The sequence below is a fragment of the Macaca thibetana genome, chromosome 13 (assembly GCF_024542745.1).
Source record: "Macaca thibetana thibetana isolate TM-01 chromosome 13, ASM2454274v1, whole genome shotgun sequence".
NCBI lineage: Eukaryota > Metazoa > Chordata > Mammalia > Primates > Cercopithecidae > Macaca > Macaca thibetana.
The window spans coordinates 16,182,779-16,200,597 of NC_065590.1; the positions used below are offsets into that span (position 1 = coordinate 16,182,779).

The 17,819-nt window shown below is 45.3% G+C and overlaps 1 protein-coding gene across 5 annotated transcripts in view; it reads right to left on the minus strand.

The window, feature by feature from the left end:
- TMEM87B (transmembrane protein 87B) overlaps positions 1-17,588 on the minus strand; it is a 73,552-nt gene extending 55,964 nt beyond the window's left edge. For 2 of the 5 annotated variants that reach the window (XM_050753046.1, XM_050753042.1), the window contains exons 1-2: positions 5,233-5,805; positions 886-946 (exon numbers count right to left, since the gene is read on the minus strand). In XM_050753046.1, the coding sequence (XP_050609003.1) occupies positions 886-946; positions 5,233-5,400 (229 nt within the window). In that variant the 5' untranslated portion in view covers positions 5,401-5,805. Of the gene's footprint in view, positions 1-885; positions 4,205-5,232; positions 5,806-6,810; positions 6,905-17,534 lie in introns of those variants that run through there. The other 3 variants (XM_050753043.1, XM_050753041.1, XM_050753044.1) reach the window with 3 other exon arrangements.
- Between the last annotated feature and the right edge of the window lie 231 nt (positions 17,589-17,819).

Here is a 17,819-nt window from a genome sequence, read left to right on the forward strand (position 1 = left end):
TGCACTCCAGCCTGGGTGACAGAGAAAGACTCCGTCTCAAGAAAAAAAAAAAGAAAAATCCATTATTGTATTTTGGGGTTTTTTTTTTTTGTTTTTTGTGAGACAGAGTCTCACTGTTGCCCAGGCTGGAGTGCAGTGGCGTGATCTCGGCTCACCGCAAGCTCCACCTCACGGGCTCATACCATTCTCCTGCCTCAGCCTCCCAAGTAGCTGGGACTACAGGCACCCGCCACCACGCCCGGCTAATTTTTTATATTTTTAGTAGAGATGGGGTTTCACCATGTTAGCCAGGATGGTCTCGATCTCCTGACCTCGTGATCTGCCTGCCTCGGCCTCCCAAAGTGCTGGGATTACAAGCGTGAGCCACCGCGCCCGGCCTCCATTATTGTAAAGAACCAAGTCCTGACTGAAACAAAACGAAACCTTAAAATGTTAGAACTACTTAAAAACAAAACATTTGCTTAGTTTATTATATATGTTATATTCATTTACATGAATGCATTTGTTTATATTACATGTTGTTTATATACATATATATATATAAGTATTTTATTATTCCTCTTCATTTGTTTTTGAGACAGAGTCTCACTGTGTCACCCAGGCTGGAGTGCAGTGGTGCGATCTCAGTTCACTGCAACCTCTGCCTCTCAGGTTCAAGTGATTTTCCTGCCTCAGCCTCCCAAGTAGCTGGGACTACAGGCGCCCACCACCACGCCCAGCTAACTTTTTTTGTATTTTTAATAGAGACGAGTTTTCACTATGTTGGCCAGGCTGGTCCTGAACTCCTGACCTTGTGATGTGCCCACCTTGGCCTCCCAAAGTGCCAGGATTACAGGCGTGAGCCACCGCCCCCAGTCTAGTATTTTATTGTTTCATTATACTTACCAGATAACTTGATATCTGTAGAGTTAAACATAGTTTTCCTAAATATCAAAGGTCCTGATTTCTAAGGTGAAAAACAAACACGGGAAGATCTTGTTAGAAAGTTTTTTTCGCAAGTGTTTTACCCCACAACATACAGAGTTCTAATCCTTGCACTCCTCTCTCTGACAAGAGTATTTTTTTAACGTAAATCTGATCACATCACTAACTTGCTTAAAACCTTGTCATGATTCTACTTCCTGCAGTTACCCTGAGGATCAGGAGAGCTCTGGCCTCTAGCAGACTTAGGGCCAGTGACACATACGAGGTAAAAGATGCTGCCATTGCAGGATTAGTACTGCTCAGACATGACATGAACTGCCTGCATTTGCATGCTGCTCTCCTGGTGTCAATTTGAATGTACTTTTGATAAGGAACTGTCCCCCTCTCCCAGCTCCAAGTCGTTATGGTTTACCAGTGCAATTACAACAGACCAGAATTCATACTGTAGCCTACAGGATCCTGAATAATCAAGGCCCCACCCACCTCTCAACTTTCCAGTTCCTGAAAAGCATGATATTCTTTCCTGCCCTCAAGATTAGGGGTCAACCTGAAAAACTTACTTAAAAATCCTTCCTTTCACTCTTTGTTCATCTAGTTGGCTCCTTCTCACCCTTCAAAGCCCAGCTCAAAAGCCTGTTCTGCAGGAATTCTTCCACTGTGGCCCATATCAGGCCAGGCCCTCCCTTATATAATCCCCAACACCCTTTCTTCTTCACAACTTAAATCAAATAATTAATTACTTGTTTAATGTCTTCTCTCCTCAAGAATAAAAATCCTGCAGTTAGAGACTATGTTAAATGTACAAGTGATTAGGAATTTTTTTAAAAAAAACACTGACAGGATAAGTGGTAACCCCTTCCCCCTGCCCAACACAGTTTCAACAACAACAATAAAATTCCCAACTTGCATCCCTCCTTTGAGCTCCACATCCAAATACCCAACTGCCTAAAGGACATGTACACTAGGGGATGTCCAACAGACAAGCCTGTTTTAAACCAGACACACTCCTCTCTGCTCACCAACTTTTCCTATGCCATCCACCTTGTTTGGAGGTGGTACCATCTACAGTCACCCAAGCCATGGCTCCTTACAGTTCCCCACTTCCATCACCCAATCCCCAAGGCATGCCTACTTTATCTCACAAACACTTATCAAATTCAGTTCTTCCTCTCCATCTCTGTCACCACTGCCCCAATTTAGGTTCTCTGCATTTCCTGCCTAATTTTCACAATAGCTTAACTGGTACTTCTACCTCCAGATCTGATCCTATAATTCATCTTTAGATAGCAGCCATAGTGATTAGCATTATGTCTAAGATCTTTCAATGGCTCCCTCATTCACATCCTAAAGTAGCTACTGGGAGTCTGGAGGCCTAATCCAACCTATAAATAGGATTGATTGAGTCCACAAGAGGCCTTTTTTAAACTTTTTAATTGACATAATAAAAATATGGACTCCAGTTTCACTTAAAAAAGCAAGGAGCTGGCCGGGCGCGGTGGCTCAAGCCTGTAATCCCAGCACTATGGGAGGCCGAGACAGGCGGATCACGAGTTCAGGAGATCGAGACCATCCTGGCTAACACGGTGAAACCCCGTCTCTACTAAAATACAAAAAAAATTAGCCGGGCGAGGTGGCGGGCGCCTGTACTCCCAGCTACTCGGGAGGCTGAGGCAGGAGAATGGCGTAAACCCGGGAGGCGGGGCTTGCAGTGAGCTGAGATCCGGCCACTGCACTCCAGCCTGGGCAACAGAGCCAGACTCCGTCTCAAAAAAAAAAAAAAAAAAAAAAAAACAAAGAGCTGTGGCAATTCTGTGCCCACTCTGTTAAGAGTGTATGCATAGAGTAAGCTGAAGCCAAATGGCACTTGCCCTCTTCAGAATGGGCATGCAATCTGTAGTCCACAACATTCCTCACTACCCCCTCCAGTCCTGAACCTAGCTCACTGTACTCAATGACATGACTTGCCTTGGCCAACACACGTCCTTGAGTTTGAGGCTTCTGGCCTCAGGCTCAAGGCCAAGCTCAGGCATGGAAGGCTTGTGGTGACCTAAGTCCCCTCTAACAACCCTGCCAGAAACTTGATGTAGCAGAAACACCACTAATTTCCTGCACTGCTGCTGCACTGCTCCCCTCCTCTTCTTCATCAAGGTAGTACTTATTCATCTTTCAAGACTGAGGCAGGTCTCTCCTCCAGGAAGCAGGGTTAGGTGACCCTCTTGGTGCTCCAGTAATATCTCAAGTATACCACAGTGTATATGACTATCTACTCATAAATCTGTTATTCCTATTACTGTATGAGCATCTTGGGAGAAGGGGCTATGGCTAAAATTTATCTTTGCAACAGCAATGACCAGTCTAACATATGACACACGGTGGTGCTTCAATGATTTGCTCCCTTGTACACTCAAAAGAACCATTTCTTGGCCAGGTGTAGTGGCTCATGCCTGTAATCCCAATACTTTGGGAGGCTGAGGCAGGAGGATGGCTTGAGGTCAGGAGTTCAAGACCAGCCTTGACAATATAGTGAGACTCCCCCCACCTCTACAAAAAATTTAAAAATTAGTTGGGTGTATGGCATGTGCCTACAAGCCCTTGCTACTCGGGAGGCTGAGGCTAGAGGACTGCTTGAGCCCAGGAGTTTGAGGCTGCAGTGAGCTATGACTGTGCCACTGCACTCCAGCCTAGGTAACAGAGCAAGACTCTGTCCCAAACATACAAACAAAAACAAAGAAACAAAATTTCTTGATAAATCTGCAGTACAAATGAAAGAAAGCCCCACTCTCCTTTCCTGCTTCTGACAACCTGAAATGAGGAAAATAATAAGTCCACTCTTGGGAGAGAAGCGCTTTTAGACTTCTAGTGGCCCAGGGTCGCACAGGAGTAAAATGAGCCCAAAGATCATGCAGCACTCAAGGAGCAAACTTCTATTCCTCATACAGGAAGAAGTACACTTGGCAAAGATCTTTGCAGGTATGTTCAAAGTACACTTGGCAAAGATCTATACAGATATGTTCAAGTAATCTAACAACACGCATGCGGCTGAGTCACTTCCAATATAGTTATATTGACTATTCACTATCGTCACAGCAGGAAGCCATGAGAGTAGTTCACTGAGTTCTACTTTTTCCCGTTCAGGAAATTAAATAATGGAGATGTGCAGACTATATAACTGGCACACAAATTAGGTCACCAATCCAGAAGAATCCTGGAGGAAATGGCCGCAATAGGTCTTAATATACCTATGAAATATACACGCTGGGTATATTTCTGGGTATAAGAAATACACAAGCCTTCCATGCCTGAGCTTGGCCTTCTGAGTATAAGAAATATACCCAGCGTGTTCCTCTGAATAGCTTTGCTGTTGTGGGAAGTATTTGTAGTCTTTGGAACTACTTTCTTTTTCTGGTTAAGGAAATCAAAATATAAGTCCATGCATGTGGAAAATACCCATCCCAAACAGTGCTGGATTGGTCATCTGACCCCAGAGAAGCCGGAGATAATGCCTCTTCCAGACTTCCTGTCTCTCTTTTGCAAGACTTTCCATAATTCTGCCCCTGTATCTCTCCCACATCATCTCCTCTAATTACTGGATGCCAAGTTTTCTAATAGCCTGCCTTGGAAAGAAGAGTTTCCGCCCACTCACGCCTCCAGATTCGCCTTTCAAGCACTCCCTAATAACTAGTCCCGCACCCACACACACACACACACACACACACACACACACACACACACCCGGAACTGTGATAGGAACTGTAGAGAAATTCAGGAACTCAAGAAGAGAGAAAGAGAGAGAGGGTGACTACTGCACGTTTCCTCCTCATTTAAATTTTTTTTTTTTTTTTTAAAGGAAGCGGCAGACGCGCTAAGTTTATGCAGAAACTGAAGCGCTGGCAAGTCCTCCCTGCGGCCTCAGGGGTGTGGCCCACTGTGGCTGCATCCGGACAGGAAGAGTCGAATCCCAAAGATGCTGCTAGATGTGCAGAGATTCCTGATCCAGCCAAAACATGTCAGAGCAAAATGACGGCCACGGCGTCGGGAATGGTGACCTTCAGTAACAGTCCGAGCGCTCGGACCGGAGGGCCGTCCCATGCGCAATTCTGACGGCTCTTCCCTGCAGCCTAGGTCGGGCCGGAGGAGGGGCCGCTCCCGGCTCCCCGCTCGTAACAGACAAAAGGCTCCGGGAGGGTATCAGGGGACCCGGTGCTGACCCGGCAGAGGCCAGGTGAACAAGCCCGGGGTCCAGCGAAGCCCCGCAACAGCCCTGAGGGCCCGAGACGTGCCACGCCTCGGTCCCGACACTCCACTTACGTCGTTGACTGTCTCTAACCAGAGCCCCAGCTCAGGGACCGCGCGCACAGCCGCCGGGGCCCAGCACAGAAGGCAGAGGGCGACGCGCAGCAGCGGGACCCGGGCGGGAAGGCAGCGGAGGCGGCGGCACGGCAGGGGCCCCGCTACGGCGCGGCAGGCGGCGACCATCTTGACCCGGAAGCTGCACCTGGCGCTCGGAGACGCCTGCCACACCCGCACCTGGTGCAGCACCGCCCCAGGCAGGCGGGTCCGAATCCGGGACGCGGGGCTTGGACTCGGGTGTGGAGGAGGGGCTTGGGCCTGGGCGGAGAGGCGCGGTGCAGTTCTGGCAAACCGGGCCAGGACCGGGAGGCAGGGCTTAGGGCTCTGAGCCGGGCCCAAGCGTGCAGCTGGGGGAAGCCTGCAAGGCAGAGATAGGAGCCAGGACGTGGAGTTGGCGCCGAGACGTGGAGGCAGGGCTCAGGGCCTGGCGTGAGCGTGAAGATGGAGGCGGAGCCAGAGGGTGGAAGGGAGGGCTGGCAGCCGGAGCGCGGAGGCGGGGCCGGGTAGGGAGGTGCCTCCGGAGTGTGGAGACAAGGCGGGGCTCGGGATGATCGGGGCGGGGCAGGGTGGAGGCAGGAGGGGAGGCTCGGGACCAGGTGGAGTGACGAGACAGAGCGGGGATGTAGGCGGGGCTCGGGCGTGTGAAGGCGGGGTGGGAGGCAGGGCTCGGGAGAGTGGAAAGCGGGGCGCGGTGGGAGGTGTGGCTCGGGGCCAGGCTGGGTGTGGGGACAGGGCGGGGTTGGAGGCGGGCTCCGGACTGGGGAGGCGGGGCGGGGCTCGGTACCAGGCCGGAGTGCTGAGACAGGGTGCCGCAGGAAGGAAGAGCTTGGGGCCAGGCCGAGCGTGGAGGCGGGGCCGTGTGGAGGCGTGGCGTGGGACAAGGCCGGAATTTGGAGACAAGACTGGGCGGGGAGGCGGAGCCTGAGCATAAAAGCCGGGCTGGTCAAGGAGATGGGGTCGGAGTGGGGAGGTGGAGTTGAGGACCAGGCGGTAGTGTGGAGACGGGGCCGGACGAGGAGAAGGGCTTGGGGTTAGGCCGTAGTGGGGAGGCCAGGTTGGGCGAGGAAGCAGGGCTTGGAGCAAGCCCTAGTTCGGAGACTGGACTGGGCGGGGAGGCGTGTCCTAAATGTGGAGGCATGGCCTGAGTGAGGAGACGGGGGCCTGAATGGGGAGACGGGACCTGTCTGGTAGATGAGGCAGGGTGGGGAGGCGGGGCTGGGTTGGGGAGGTGGAGCCGGAATGGGGAGGCGGGGCTCGCCACCAGCGAGTGCAAGTGTCAAGGTCTTGAACTCGAATGCCTAGTAAGTGCTAAGGTTGGAGTGCAGTCTAGAGTTCTTTTGCCCGGGGTGTCTCCATTTCTTGCATTCTCTACACTTGCCCCTGCCTCGACCCTCTCAGCTCTATGGAAACCGTTCTTTAAATTTAGGGAATGTGCCAGGAAAGTGCTTTGAGGCCAAGGCCGGTTGAACACAAGGCATTGTGTTGTGAAGGTTAACGTTAATAGGACAGTTAATACTTTTCAGAACAAATAGTTACCTGACTGCTTAAAGCTCGGAGGGGTCAGGGCTTGGATCCGTCTTATTGTGTACCTTGCCTTGCATTTTCGACTGTAAGCTGAATACATGTTTTGCTGTCAAAGAGAATTAGTTCATTCATTATCAAATGTAAATAATATCCAACAGGGGAATAGAATCCTGTGCTAATATTGTTATTAACGTAGAATAAGATCGATTTATATAGTCAAAAGACCTTGGCTGCTTTACCAGTCATCAGTAATAATTGAGGACCTACTATATACACTAGAGATCGCATGTGCATCTTCCCAGCAAGCAATGTGATCAGTTCTGTTTAGGTCAGAATAACAGTGTAACAGGACAACAGGGGAACATCCACCAGAGATTTAGGAAGTGAGTCAGGGACAGAAGGAGAGAACAATACATGAAATTTAAGTTCTACAAGAAGAGTTAAGGGTGAGTTACCGGTGGGAGTGAGGGTTAAGTCTGAAGTTGTTTTAGTTATGAGAGAAATGGAGGAATGGAAAGATCTTCCAGATGACTGGATGTTGGTGTGAAACAGGGAGTGGCAAAGCTGGGAATATTTAAGCAGTACGGAAACATACAGGCATTCCTAAATTAAGTTAGGCAGATGGCCCCTTTAGTGTAAGAACACTGGAGAGGCAATGATGGTTTTTTTGTTTTTGTTTTTTTTTTTTTTTTTTTGAGACGGAGTCTCGCTCTGTCGCCCAGGCTGGAGTGCAGTGGCACGAACTCGGCTCACTGCAAGCTTCGCCTCCCGGGTTCAGGCCATTCTCCTGCCTCCGCCTCCGGAGTAGCTGGGACTACAGGCACCCGCCACCACGCCCGGCTAAATTTTTTACATTTTTTAGTAGAGACTGGGTTTCACCGTGTTAACCAGGATGGTCTCGATCTCCTGACCTCATGATCTGCCCGCGTCGGCCTCTCAAAGTGCTGGGATTACGGGCGTGAGCCACAGTGCCCGGCCGGTTTTTAAGTAAGGTTGAGCTAATCAGAAAGATCACGTTGGTTGTCAAATTGGGAAACAAGAGCATAGGAGAGCCAGGGTGACACCATTTTAAGAATAACTCCATCTTAAAACTAGTAAGGCACGTTCTTGCCAGTCACTACCCATGGTCGTAAGATCTTTACAGCGGTCGGGCACACCTGTAATCCCAGCACTTTGGGAGGTCAAGGCAGGCGGATAGTTCGAGCTCAGGAGTCCGAGACCAGCCTGGACAACGTGGCGAAATCCTGTCTCTACACAAAATACAAAAAATTAGCCAGGTGTGTTTGCGTGCCTGTGGTCCTGGCTACTTGCGGTGAGCCCTGCACTGCAGCCTGTGTGACAGAGCAGACCCTGTCACAAACAAAAAAAAAAAAAAAAAAAAAAAAGAAAGCAAGAAAAGGAAAAAAAAAAAAAAAGGAAAATGAGGAAGGTTAGAATGAACCCTATAATACTGGCTTGCAACTGAAGGTATCCGTGTGAACTCATTTTTAAAATTTAGATTTATAAATAGATGTAAATTGTGTGTGTGTGTGTGTGTGTGTGTGTATTTATATTTTCTTGCACTGATTCCCAGGAGGACCTAGAAGCAGCGACACCCCAGTAGTAATTGGTACATCTAGCACCAGATCTTGCTTATAAATATCATTCTCCACTAAAATAAACCAGGGATCCTTGGAGAAGTGACTGAACCCAGGAATGGAATAGAGAAATTCATGATGAACTTGAGAATCTTGTTTTGCCAGAAAGTAAGGAAGTGGGTAAAAAATTATGAGGACATGTCAAGAAGGCATAGGAGCCAGTTTGAAGGAGCTCCCTCCCACTGACCAGATCTAGGACAATTTGGTCACCAAAATGATAGTAGTGGATTGTAACTCATTGACTCAAATAAGAATCCATGAGTCTATACTAACATAAATGAATACATGATTACATAAATAGGAAAGAAAGTCACTTTCTTACAGTTGGAAAACTAATAAATGCAGAAGGAATAACAAATTTAAAATATCACCATTTGGCAACTATCACAATTAAAATTGGTTCAGAAAGAATCATCAATTCTGTTCTAAAGTTAGTTGGCAAAAGCTTCATGAGGAAATATCTTCCCAAAATTACTTATTAATTTAAAAGAGAAAAACAGTAATTGTACAGTGGAGATACCTGGCAGACACCAACTTAATGATCAAGGTTAATCCCACAAGGATGGGATCAAGGTTAATCCCACAAGGATACACAAACAGACATGATGTGTATCATGATTTGATTAACTGAAAAGAAACAGTATCACTTCTGTGATATTCCTGCCAAAAATGCATGCCCAAAATGCAAAAATGCATCTAATCAAGGTATTCAAGGAAATGAGGAAAAGATTCACATACTTAAATCTAATCACAAGGAAACATTAGACAAACCCAAATTGAGAGACATTCTACAAAGTAACTAACTAGCTGGTATACTTTACCAAAAAAAATATATATATACATATATATATATATGCCACGATCATGAAACAGCTGAGGAACAGTTAGAGGTTAAAGGAGACCCAAGGGACATGATAACTAAATGTGACATATAGGCCTAGCAATCTGGAGCCTACAGCAGAAAGATTGATTTTGCTGTAAAAATTCTTTAGACATGGTCGAGCGCGGTGGCTCACGCCTGTAATCCCAGCACTTTGGGAGGCCGAGGCGGGTGGATCACCTGAGGTCAGGAGTTCAAGACCAGCCTGACCAACATGGAGAAACCCCGTCTCTACTAAAAATACAAAATTAGCTGGGCATGGTGGCACATGCCTATAATCCCAGCTACTAGGGAGGCTGAGGCAGGAGAATTGCTTGAACCTGGGAGGTGGAGGTTGCAGTGAGCTGAGATCATGCCATTGCACTCCAGCCTGGGCAACAAGCGTGAAACTCTGTCTCAAAAAAAAAAAAAAAAAATTATTTAGACAATTGGTGAAATTTGAACAAGGACATTAAATAAGAAAATGGTATTGTCAATGTGAATTTCCTGAATGTGAACACAGCACCGTTATCACACTAAGAGAATGTCTCTTTTTCTAGAGAAAAGCACACTAAAGTATTTAAAGGTAAATGGGCAACACATCTGAACTTACTCTTCGGTGGTTACAAAAAACTTTTTATATATTATATATATAAGGTTTATATATGTATAACATGTATATTATCTATTAAGATAATCTAATAAAACTAATTTGAATGAAGAGTATGCAGGAGTTCTTTGTATTCTTCTTGCAACTTTTCTTTGAGTCTGAAATCATTTCTTTTTTTTTTTTTTTGAGACGGAGTCTCGCTTTGTCGCCCAGGCTGGAGTGCAGTGGCCGGATCTCAGCTCACTGCAGTCTCCGCCTCCCGGGTTTACGCCATTCTCCTGCCTCAGCCTCCCGAGTAGCTGGGACTACAGGCGCCCACCACCTCGCCCGGCTAGTTTTTTGTATTTTTAGTAGAGACGGGGTTTCACCATATTAGCCAGGATGGTCTCGATCTCCTGACCTCGTGATCCGCCCGTCTCGGCCTCCCAAAGTGCTGGGATTACAGGCTTGAGCCACCGCGCCCGGCCGAGTCTGAAATCATTTCTAAAGAAAAATTTCCAAAACTAAGAAAGGAGGTAATCACTCTGTGGTTCTCCCTGTATATATGTTAAGAAAATTTGTATGCCTTTCTAAGAAGGAGGAGGAGGAGGAAGGAAGAAGGAAGGGAGCATCTCACACCTCTCACATCCCATACAGGGATCCAACTCGGTGTCCTCCACAGCAGATGGAAAATTTATGATTACTTGGTAAAAATAGATTGATAGTTGACTGATTGCCAGAGTGCTTTTACTCATTCTCTTTTGAGTCTTACAGGACTTAGGTAAAAAAACAAACAAACAACAACAACAAAAAAACAAAACAAAACCAGCTCCCATATAATTTTTAATTTAAAACATTAAATTCTGGGGCAAACAAAAATTGCCCAAAGAACAAATAAGGAAAAATTTGTCAATAGTTGACTGTAAGCTAGAACTGAAAGACCCCCATCAATAGACCAGTCCTTCCTCTATGGGAGTTGATTGCAGATGCTATAGAACTGAATCACAGTTCAGAGGTTGCTGTGCGGGGAAATGAAAAGGCATTTGAGAACATGAAGTGTCATAAGATCCTGAGTTCAGTGCTATTAAGGAGAGACTTTGGGTATGGCTAACACCAAAAATGAATAGATGCTATTTTGCATAAAAAACTGTACATTGGATTTATTGCTTTTACTTAAAATATTGGATTGTATGAGAAATATTGAGAGAGTATCATATAAAGCTCCTTTTCCACATACTTCCATTTGCCTTCATTTAACTTTTTCTTCCCTAAATCAAAACTAATTTTAGTTTCGAGTTGAGGCTTACGGATATGTAAACGTAAAGGTTGTTTTTCTGATAGTTCCTCTTCATGTGCAACTTATATATCACATAAATATTAATACTTTTTCTATTTGGTCGAATTCGTGTTTACTAATACTTCCTACAGAACATTTGTTATATAACCATCAAAATTCAAGAGCACTAAGAAATGGATAGAATTGGCCGGGCGCAGTGGCTCACGCCTGTAATCCCAGCACTTTGGGAGGCCGAGACGGGCGGATCACGAAGTCGGGAGATCGAGACCACCCTGGCTAACACGGTGAAACCCCGCTCAACTAAAAAAAATATATATACAAAAAAATTAGCCGGGCGCGGTGGTGGGTGCCTGTAGTCCCAGCTACTCGGGAGGCTGAGGCAGGAGAATGGCGTGAACCCGGGGAGGCGGAGCTTGCAGTGAGTGGAGATCACCGCTACTGCACTCCAGCCTAGGCGACAGAGCGAGACTCCGAGACTCCGTCTCAAAAAGAAAAAAAAAAAAAAAAAAAAGAAATGGATAGAATTGTTTCCACAGCAGTGGCCAATTTTCACCAGTAGGTGACACTAGCAGACTGATGATATTTTATATAAAAGTGTCTTTCCTAAAGGTCTTTTAAATCTAGTCTAGTTTTCAGTTTCTAACTTTAATTGGTGACACTGTATTTCTAATCTATTTATTTTCAAATTAATAAACTTTATTTTTCAAGCAGTTTTAGGTTCACAGCAAAATTGTGTGGAAAAGTACAGACAGTACCCATATACTCCCTGTCCCCCTGCAACCTCTCCCCACTGTCAACATCAAACATCACAGTGAGTAGCCCTCATTTAAGCCATAAAAACTTTATTTGGAAGACACTATGTCCCTGAGTGCTAGATATTGCACAGATAGCTAGTAATGCAGGCAGCAGGGATTTTTTACATTATTAAGGAGCAATTTTATTTGTTATTTAGGTTTTTTTTTTTTTTTTTTTTTTTTTATTTGACTGTAACCAAGTTTCCAAGGAAGATTAGAACTCATGGCATTTAGTTAAGCAAATCAAGCAGCGTTTGGTATCTCCTACATCCGAGGAACTGCCTAGATAAGAAGATCCATAAAATGTAGTCCTTGCCGTCACCGGAGGGGATGTGCATGTAAACAGCACAGTGGGCAAGTCCTTAAGTGTGGATATGAGGAGTGCTTTTGGGGAAATGTGGTTCCTTTTTTCAAAAAAGTACTTACCTTTTAGAGGTTGCCTTCATTTGGATTTTCCTAAAAGTAGATCCTGAAATAAGGGCTTGAGTGGCAGTAGCTGATTTGGGAGGTAGAGTAAATGCCAGTAGAGGAGTATTACGGGCTACCTCTGTCCCCTCCCCTTCCCAAGTTCATATGTTGGAGTCCTAACCTCCAGTACCTCTAAATGTGTATTTAGAGATAAGGCCTTTAAAGAGGTAATTAAGGTAAAATGAGGTCATTAGGGTAGGCCCTAATCCAATGAGACTGGCATCCTTACAAGAAGAGGAGATTAGGACACAGAAATATGCAGAGGGGAGGGCCATCTACAAGCCCAGGAGAGAGGAAACCAACCTTATGACACCTTCATCTAGGACTTCTGGCCTCCAAAACTGTGAGAAAATGCATTTCTATTGCCTAAATCAACCTATCTTCTGGTACTTTGTTTTGGCAGCACTAGCTAACGAATCCAAGGAAAGAGCAAATGTGACAGAGAAAGGAATGCAGACATAAAGGGGACATTATCAAGTCAGCTAGCACTGTGGGCGAATGGAACGCAATCCCACAGAGAAACTTAGGGAAAGGTGTGAGACAAATGCCAGAGTTATCTCCCACAAGGGTGAGGGAGGTGGGATGTGGAGGGCTGCGCCGGGGAGAGCACCAATCACACTGGCGGTTCCAGCCCACCATCCGCAGGGCAGGGTGGCTTTTCTGAGCTTTAAGGAAAACCTTCAAGCAAAGAGATGCAGATCATGACAGCTAGAAGTCAGCTCAGGCACACTGAAATGAAAACGCAAGATAGACACAGGTGGAGCACTGACAGGGACCCCTACAGAAACTCACCCTGAAATATTTACAGATGAGCTTACGTGATGTCTGGGATTTCCTTCAAAATGCGAGAGAGAGGCTGGGCACAGTGGCTCATGCCTGTTATCCCAGCAGTTTGGGAGACCGAAGCAGGCAGATCACTTGAGGCCAGGAGTTCAAGACCAGCCTGGCCAATATGGAGAAACCCCGTCTCTACTAAAAATACAAACATTAGCCAGGTGTGATGGCACGCACTTGTAATCCCAGCTACTCGAGAGGCTTAGGCAGGAGAATTGCTTGAACCTGGGAGGTGGAGGTTGCAGTGAGCCAAGATTGTGCCACTGCACTCCAGCCTGGGTGACAGAGTGAGACTCTGTCTCAAAGTAAATAAATTATTTAATAATAAATGAATAAATAAAAAAGCAAGAGGGAGATAAGTGAGTGGGAGCACAGATAAAACAAGATTGGCACTGATTTGATCATTTTTTAAAGCCTAGAGATGAAGACATAGGCAGTCACACAACTATTCTGCCCACTTATATAAGCTTGAAGTTTTCCCCAGTAAGACATTTGTTAACAAGTACATTCAAGACTTCTGCTAGATGTAATAATGGGGACCAAATTTACCCTCCTGCCTAAAACAACACCACAAAACCAGACCAAATAGACGAAATGACAGTTCTCAAGACACCAGATATCAGGCAATGAAAAACAGTTACCCCTGAGTGAAGGAAAAAAAAGAAAGTTGAGTCCTATGATTACCTCAACTTACTGGCTTGAGAGAATGTTCAGACCACAGCATGTGGGGGAATAACTCTAGCAGAGCCGGGCAGATTCCCTGAGTTGAGAAGACAAAGCTGGGAGTTCAGTGTGAGCAAAGCAGCAGTGGTTTGCAGGACAATATATATGGAGAGGCGAGAGTGGTACAGAGAGAGTTCCTGAGATCTGCAAAAGGTCCCCTTTAAATCTTCAGCAGAGAAATTATCAGCCATTATATGTGAAGAAACTACATGAAACAGAGGAAAGAGTCAGAGAAGAAGGAGGAGGAGGAGAGAAGAGAGAAGAGGAAGGAGGAGGAGAAGAGGAAGGAGGAGGAGGAGAAGAGGAAGGAGGAGGAGGAGGAGGAGGAGAAGAAGGAGAAACAGTATCAGAAAGGGCTGGAAAAATGGCCTGTTCTCACCAGCTAACCTAGAAAACTTCCTAATTCACAAGGCATTGGTAGAATACTCAAAAAGGTCTTACCTCAATAGTACAGAGTAATTAGCTTTAGACTAAACAGGGCTTGAGTCTCTTTTTATTTTTTCACCTCCCTCCCAGATGAATTGAACCTCAACAAACAAATATTTAAAGCAAAACCCAAATGAACCAAACAGTTGCCAAGTAACTTAATTATGCCCTAGAACAAAGCCCAAGAATATTTATAGGAGTACAAAAGTCTCTAACACTCAACTAGTAAAATTGTAGTGTCTGACATCAGTTGGAGATTACTAGGCATGCAAAGAATCAGGATACTGTGAGACATAAGGAGAAGAAAAATAATCAGTTGAAACTAACCAGAACTAACACATATGTTAGAATGAACAAAAAAAGTCATTAAAAATTATAACTGTATCCCATGTGTTCAAAAATTAAGTAGAAATATTAAAAGTAGAAAAAAATGAAATCCAAATTTCTAAAGATGAAAAATGCAATACCTGAAATAAATACACTGAATAGGCTTAATATAGCAGATTGGCTACTGCAGAAGATAAGATTAGTGACATTGAAGACATAAGGATAGAAAATAACCAAAATCTTGGAGAAAAAACTTAAAAAATTAACAGACTATTAGTATTCAAATGGCCTAATATATGTGTAATTGGCGCCAAAAACAAGTGGAGAAATAGAAAAAATATTTGAAGGAAGAATGGTTGAAATGTTTTGAAACTTAATGAAACAATAAAACCATAGATGCAAGAAGTTCAATTAAAGCTAAACAAAAGAAACATGAAGAAGACTACTTCAAGGCACATCATAAGCAAATTGCACAAATCAGTGAAAAGAGAAACTCCTAAAAGCAGTCAGAGGGGAAAAACAGACATGTTTGGTACAAGGGAAAGAAAAAAGAGAAGGATGACATCAATTTGTTAGAAACAATGTAAGCAAAGAAGACAGTAGGGGGCCAGGCACAGTGGCTTATGCCTATAATCCCAGCAGTTTGGAAGGCCAAGGTAGGGGGATCACTTGAGGCCAGGAGCTTCAGACCAGCCTGGCCAACACAGTAAAACTCTGTCTCTACCAAAACTACAAAAATTAGCCAGATGCAGTGACACATGCCTGTAATCCCAGCTACTTGGGAGGCTGAGGTACAAGAATCACTTGAACTAGGGAGGCAGAGGTTGCAGTGAGCCAAGATTGTGCCCTTCCCATTTTATGGGAGCTCTTTCTTCACGCTATTAACTCTTGCAACTGCACACTCTTCTGGTCGGTGTTTGTTACAGCTCAAGCTGAACTTTCACTGGCCATCCACCACTGCTGTCTGCTGCATCACAGACCCATCACTGACTTCCACCCCTCTGGATCCGGTAGGCTGTCTGCTGTGCTTCTAATGCAGTGAGGTGCCCATTGCCACTCCCGATTGGGTTAAAGGCTCTCCATTGTTCCTGCACGGCTAAGTGCTTGGGTTTGTCCTAATTGAGCTGAACACTAGTCGCTGGGTTCCACGTTCTCTTCCGTGACCCAGGGCTTCTAATAGAGCTATAACACTCACCACATGGCCCAAGATTCCATTCCTTGGAATCCGTGAAACCAAGAATCCCAGGTCAGAGAACAAGAGGCTTGCCACCATCTTGGAAGTGGCCCGCCGCCATTTTGGGAGCTCTAAGAACAAGGACCCCCCGTGACCCCCAGTACCATTTTAGTGACCACGAAGGGACCTCCAAAGCAGTGACTAATATTGGACCGCTTTTGCTTGCTATCCTTCCTTAGAATTGGAGGAAAATACCGGGCACCTATCGGCGGGTTAAAAACGATTAGCATGGCTGTTGGACTTAAGACTCAGGTGTGAGGCTGTCTGGGAAACGGCTTTCTAACAACCCCCAACCCTTCTGGGTTGGAAGCATTGGTCTGCCTGGAACCGGCTTCCACTTTCAGTTTTCCTGGGAAAGCCCAGGGCTGACTAGAGGCAGAAAGCTGTCATCCCAAACTCCTGCATTAGTTGGTTGAGATCGTGGGGCAGAAGTCTGTATTCGACAGTTGCCGTTGTGTGCACCCTTACCTTTCTTTCTGACCCATACCTCCTGGGTCCCAACCACAACTTTCTTGAAAGTGTAGCCCCAAAATTCTCCTTACCTCTGAATCTACTTCCTCCGATCCCTGCCTCCTAGGTACTAATGGTTCAGACTTTCATTTCCTCTCCCAAGTATTAGAGCAAGTTGTATCTCCAAAGGGATCTAAGGAAGCTCTACACTGTGTCCTTGGCCATCTAGGCTATGAACCCAGGGAGTCTTATCCCTGGTGTCCCTCCCAATTTAGGCATATAGCTCTTGACATGGGCAGTTATGTCAGACCCGTTCCCCACCACTCTTGCCAGGGCCCCAAGTTTGTAAATGGCTAGGAGGATTGCTCTCCCATTGTGTAAGATAGTCTCTTCCCCCGATTTCTACCCAGCTTACCCCTCTGGAATACGATCTCCAAGCCTTGGCTCCTTGGCCAGGGCCTTAGAACTGGTAACCCAGTACTTTAACTACTGGAACTGAGTCTAGGGCAACATAATAGATCAGGATGAAAGCGAATTGAGTAAGTCAAGGAGAGAAGAGACAGAGAGAGAGAGAAAAGAGAGGGAGAGAAAAAAAGAGAAGTAGTAAAGAAAAAACAATGTGCCCTATTTCTTTAAAAGCCAGGGTAAATTTAAAACCTATAGTTGATAATTGAAGAGCTTCTCCATGACCCTATAACACTTCAATACTACCTTGTTGGGAGTGTAAACAAGGGCGTAGCCTGAAAACAGTGAGACCACTGACAACCAGTAACTTTCCTATCAAAAATCCTTAACCCAGGAACCCACGGATGGCCCAAATGCATTCAATGTGTAGCGGCAACTGCTTTGCTAACAGAAGAAAGTAGAAATGTAACTTTTAGAGGAAACCTCATTGTGAGCACACCTCACCAGTTCAGAATTATTCTAAGTCAAAAAAGCAAAAAGGTAGCTTACTAATTCAAAAATCTTAAAGTATAGGGCTGTTCTGTTAAAAAAAAAAAAAACACCAAAAACCAAAAAAACCATAATTTAACATTAATGACTGAAAATTCTCTTAACCCAGCAGATTTCCTAACAGGGGATTTAAATATTAATTACCATACAGAGGTCCGGCCAGACCTAGGAGGATCTCCCTTCAGGACAGGACTATTGATGGTTCCTCCTGGGTGACTGAGGAAAAAAAAAACACACACACACAATGGGTATTCAGTAATTGATAGGGAGACTCTTGTGGAAACAGAGTTAGGAATTGCCTAATAATTGGTCTGCTCAACCTTGCACTGTTTGCACTCAGCCAAGCCTTACAGTACTTACAGAATCAAAAAAACTCTATCTCAATCCTGACTCAAAAGGTTACCTACACCATCTGAAACGAATTTGCAT